General features: G+C 37.4%; 1 protein-coding gene across 1 annotated transcript; it reads right to left on the minus strand.

Annotated features, from left to right (window-relative positions):
* Positions 1 to 1,724: 1,724 nt before the first annotated feature.
* On the minus strand, positions 1,725 to 2,800 carry LOC110114626. The gene is made up of 3 exons (XM_028701063.1): positions 2,551 to 2,800; positions 2,095 to 2,338; positions 1,725 to 2,025 (listed from the first exon to the last, which is right to left on the minus strand). Exons 1-3 carry the CDS (start codon positions 2,798 to 2,800, stop codon positions 1,725 to 1,727), a joined length of 795 nt encoding a protein of 264 aa, XP_028556896.1.
* Between the last annotated feature and the right edge of the window lie 1,562 nt (positions 2,801 to 4,362).

The following is a 4,362-nucleotide window of genomic DNA, read 5'->3' on the forward strand; positions in this document are numbered from 1 at the left end:
CAGCTACAGGCTGACTCCTCATTCCAATAGGACTTATATTGAGTAACATGCATGATACATATAGATGGTGAGTCTCAGTGCCATGTCACTAAAGGTGATGATGGAGATATGATATGACCAGCCTTATAATTTAACTCCCCCCTTCATGATTTGATTTATGTTGAGTAGTATGTGAATCCCATTTAGTTGAAGATCCTAGGTTAGTTGAAGATCCTAGGTGATTTCCCCTTTTTTTTTTTTTTTTTTTGATGAATGCTAAAATTGCATAGAAAGAGAAAACGAAACCAAGATACAAGCTACTAAGAGTGAAGAACACTATCACATTCTTCCTTTATTAAACTACAAAAGGAAGAAGGAAGTTCACTCTCACAAAACAAATCCCAAAGAAAATCAAAAGAAAAAGCTAAGTTAGCACAATAATCCGCTAACCTATTACAATTGCGATTAACCCAATGAAAAATCACACTATTGACCTTGCTAAGAAAAGAAGAATCTTCAGTACCCATGCTCCTATCAATATTCTTCAGTATACTGTGCAATTAGTGAAGAATATCAATAACATTCTTATTGTCACCTTCCACTATAATGCCTCCAACATCATCGAATCTTCCTTGTAAAATCTCTGTAAGAGCTGAAAAAGCGAAAAACTCCAATTGGGCAATGTCCCAATGCGTTTTCCCCAATCCAAAAGCTAAAAGAAAACTTCCTTTACAATCCCTAACAATGCCACCAACACCAGCCTCATAATTTCCTTTAAGAGAAGCATCAAGATTAATCTTAATCCAATCGGGGGAGGAGGTTGCCATTTATCAAAAGACAGTTTTGGGGACTGATTAACAACCCAGTTATCCGATTAAACAAAGTGCAGATTATCTTGGTTGATAAAGCTGAGAACTGAAATAGCAATAAACACATTGCTTTCCTCAGGATTCCCATGCTTAAGTAATCATTCCAAACAAACCAAATAATAACCTACAAACAAACCAAATAAGAGTAAAATACAACTTCACCATCATCACATTATCGTCTTTGAGCCTCTGTAATCCAGCCAAGCAATCATTCCATCAATTGAATTCTGGTACTTGTAATCCCCAGCCTCTCAGCACATCCATCACCTTTCGAAGCTTGCAGCTGTTGGAAGAAATGTTATTAATATCTTCCAAAACTTCACATCCCAACAGACAAAGAGGATCATCAGACAGTCTTCTTCTGAAGAGGAAAGCACCTGTGGGGAGAGCATCAGAGAACAACCGCCAAATGAAAACCTCCAACCTTGCATTCAAACCCAATTTATAAACCCAATTGATTGGAACAACATCCTCCATATCTTTATAGCTATCTTCCATAATTAAAGCAGAGATAGACTTCCCTGACATCTTATATTTTAATTCCATGCCATCCTCATTCATATTGGGAAGAATTTGGACTTTGCAAATAAGCTCCAGTAATTTTTTTCCAAAGAACACATTGAGCTTCTCACGATCCCAACTAACTTCAGCAATGAAAGAATCCAGAGTAATATTGTCATCCTTAAAATAACCTACAAATGTTGGCCATTTGAGTAAAGACTTATCCAAAATCAAAATGTCCTTCAACACTTCAATTTTGGAACCATCACCAATTCGCCATCTAACATGATTCCTGAGCGCACTCCAACCAGAAACCATGATCTTCCAAGTAGAGGAACTACTCCTATGTAGTCCATAATTCCACCAATTACCTCCTTACTTAGCAGTGAGGTGTTTACTCAGAAGAGAATCTGGCTTATCAATCATCTTCCATGCAAATTTGGCTCTCATAGTATTCCTCCTCGCTACAGCTGAATTAACATCCCATCCTCCAAACTTTTTTGGCTTACAGATTTGCTCCCAAGCCACATAATGAATGCCCCTCTTTCCATCACATTTATTCCAGATAAAACCTCTACAAATCTTCTCAAATTCCATCAACATCTTCATCGGAATAAGAGAGTGAGACATGATAAAAATTGGAAGAGAAAGATAAACTGATTTAACCAAAACCAGTCTGCCGGCCAAAGAAACTTATCTATTCCCCCAAGCATTAAATTTTTTTACTGGATTTATCCAATAAAACCTGAAAGTCCTCCTTAAACGTCTCAATGCCAATTTGATACCCAAATACTCAAACTCATCAACTAATCTAATTCCCATAAATTTGGAAATCTGCATCCTCCTCCTCCTATCCATCAAACTACCACAAACCAAGGTAGATTTATGGTAGTTGATACTCTGACCTGTCCACTTGCAATAATTCTTCATAATCTCTCTAACCTTCTTCATACCATTCACTTTAGCTTCCATAAACAGCAAAATTTCATCTACAAATAAAAGATGAGAAATCTTCTGGGAATTAGAAGAGATACTAATACCCACATTAGTGCCCTGCTATGGAAGGCTTTAGAAAGAAGCTGGGAACAAAGGATAAAAAGAAATGTTGATAAAGGGTGTCCTTAATGAAAGCCACTCTTCCCCTCGATCCACTTAGAATTAGAACCATTAATCATAATAGAATATCTTGGGTCCATGATACATTCCATCACCAAATGAATAAACCTGGTAGGGAACCCCAACTCTGTCATCATCTTCTCCAAAGTTGCCCAGCACATGCTATCATATGCTTCCTTCATGTCCACTTTGATTGCTAAGAACCCATTAAAATCTTTAGAAAATCTAACTTTGTTAAAAACTTCCTGAGCCAAAAGAAGATGGTCTGAGATTGATCTGCCCCTCCCAAAAGCCTCGTGTTCTTCAGAAATAATCCTAGGAATAACTCCCAACATTCTGTTAAACAAAACCTTAGCAACAATTTTATAAATTGAATTGCAAAGCCTAATGGGATGGTAAGCTAATGGAATACTGTGATTAGAAGTTTTAGGAATCAGCACAACTAAGGTATCTTTTCAATCCTTGCACATAGAACCAGTGAGAAAAAACTATTGCACAGCTCTAATTACATCCTCTTTAATGATGTTCCAAAAAGCTTTGAAAAAGGAATAGGTGATTCCATCAAAGCCCAGAGCTTTGTTGCTGCCCAGATTCAGGATAACATCTTTAACCTCTGCTTCGGCCAGATCACTGTTTAACAAAGTCTTATCACTGTCTTGTCGAATTAACCACGGCTCAGGCCACCCAGCAAAGGAATAGTTTCTGGATTTCCACTTGTTCTGAAAAAAATTGTAAAACACCTCCTCAACCACTTTCAGATCATCAGACAGAACCCCATTAGAATCCTTAATTTGAGAAATACAATTGACATTTCTCCAAGAATTGGCAAAGGAATGGAAGAATTTGGTATTTGCATCTCCATCCTTAATCCACTTAGCTTTTACCCTTTGCTTCCACCAGGTATTCAGATTATGAAGAATAAGATTAAGTTCTTTGACTTTAGCTTTAAGAACCCAAAGCTTCTCCTCAGTCAACCAGCCGTCCCTCGCTTCTTCTTCTTGCAATTCCAGAATTTCATCTTTCAACTTGTCTTTCTCCAATGAGAAATTCTTCAATATAGCCTTGCTCCAATAAAACAAATCTTTCAAAGTTCTTTTACATTTTTTATTAAGAACTTCCATATCATACCCCAAAAAGGGTCTCCTCCACCTGCTCGAGACAATATGCTCAGCAGTCTTAAAGGTTAACCAAGTGTCTTCAAACTTAATACCACTTCTACCTTTACAAGCCGACTCAAACATCTTTAATACAATCGGACTATGGTCCGAAGCAACTCTGGCAAGGTGTCTAACCAAAGTAATTTGGATTTTGTTGATGGCCAAGGTATTAAGAAGACACCTATCAAGTCTTTCCAGAATCCGTCCACTTCCACTCTTATTGTTGCACCAAGTGAACCTAGGACCAATAAACCCAACTTCATGATAGCCATTCTCATTCATAAACTTCACCATATCCAAAGGGCCTTGAGTGAATTTAAACCTTCTACCACCCTTCTTGTCTTCTTGAGCCAAAATGCAATTGAAGTCCCCTCTAATAATAGAAGGACTATCTCTATGGGAAACCTCCTGAACATACTCCCAAAGAAACCTTCTCTTAAGAACCTCTTTACTAGCATAAACAGTTGAAATCATCCAAACTCCTCTATTGAAGACATTGAGATCACCAATAATACATTGATCTGAAGTATGTAAAACAGAAAGGAAGCCAAATTCGATCACCATATAACCATAATTCCACCTAAAAGCCCTTCTGAGGGAATAAGAAAATAATCCCAACCAAGCCCCATCATCCTTACAAACGAATCTCTATCCATAAAAGTGATTTTAGTTTCAATCAACCCTACAAAGAACACTTTGTAGTCTTTAATAATTTCCTTCAAATAAAGAGAGGCCCCCTC

Source organism: Dendrobium catenatum, unplaced genomic scaffold (assembly GCF_001605985.2).
Source record: "Dendrobium catenatum unplaced genomic scaffold, ASM160598v2 fragScaff_scaffold_1637, whole genome shotgun sequence".
In the NCBI taxonomy this organism is placed as follows: domain Eukaryota; kingdom Viridiplantae; phylum Streptophyta; class Magnoliopsida; order Asparagales; family Orchidaceae; genus Dendrobium; species Dendrobium catenatum.

Excerpts from the sequence above, each read along its gene's own strand:
- LOC110114626 (XM_028701063.1), bottom strand. The coding sequence starts at position 2,800 with ATGTTGGGAGTTATTCCTAGGATTATTTCTGAAGAACACGAGGCTTTT. Across the intron at positions 2,339-2,550 it reads TATTCATTTGGTGATGGAAT|ATGAAATTTTGCTGTTTATG; the intron begins GTATCATGGACC and ends TTTTATTTGTAG. Across the intron at positions 2,026-2,094 it reads CGTTTAAGGAGGACTTTCAG|ACTGGTTTTGGTTAAATCAG; the intron begins GTTTTATTGGAT and ends TTTGGCCGGCAG.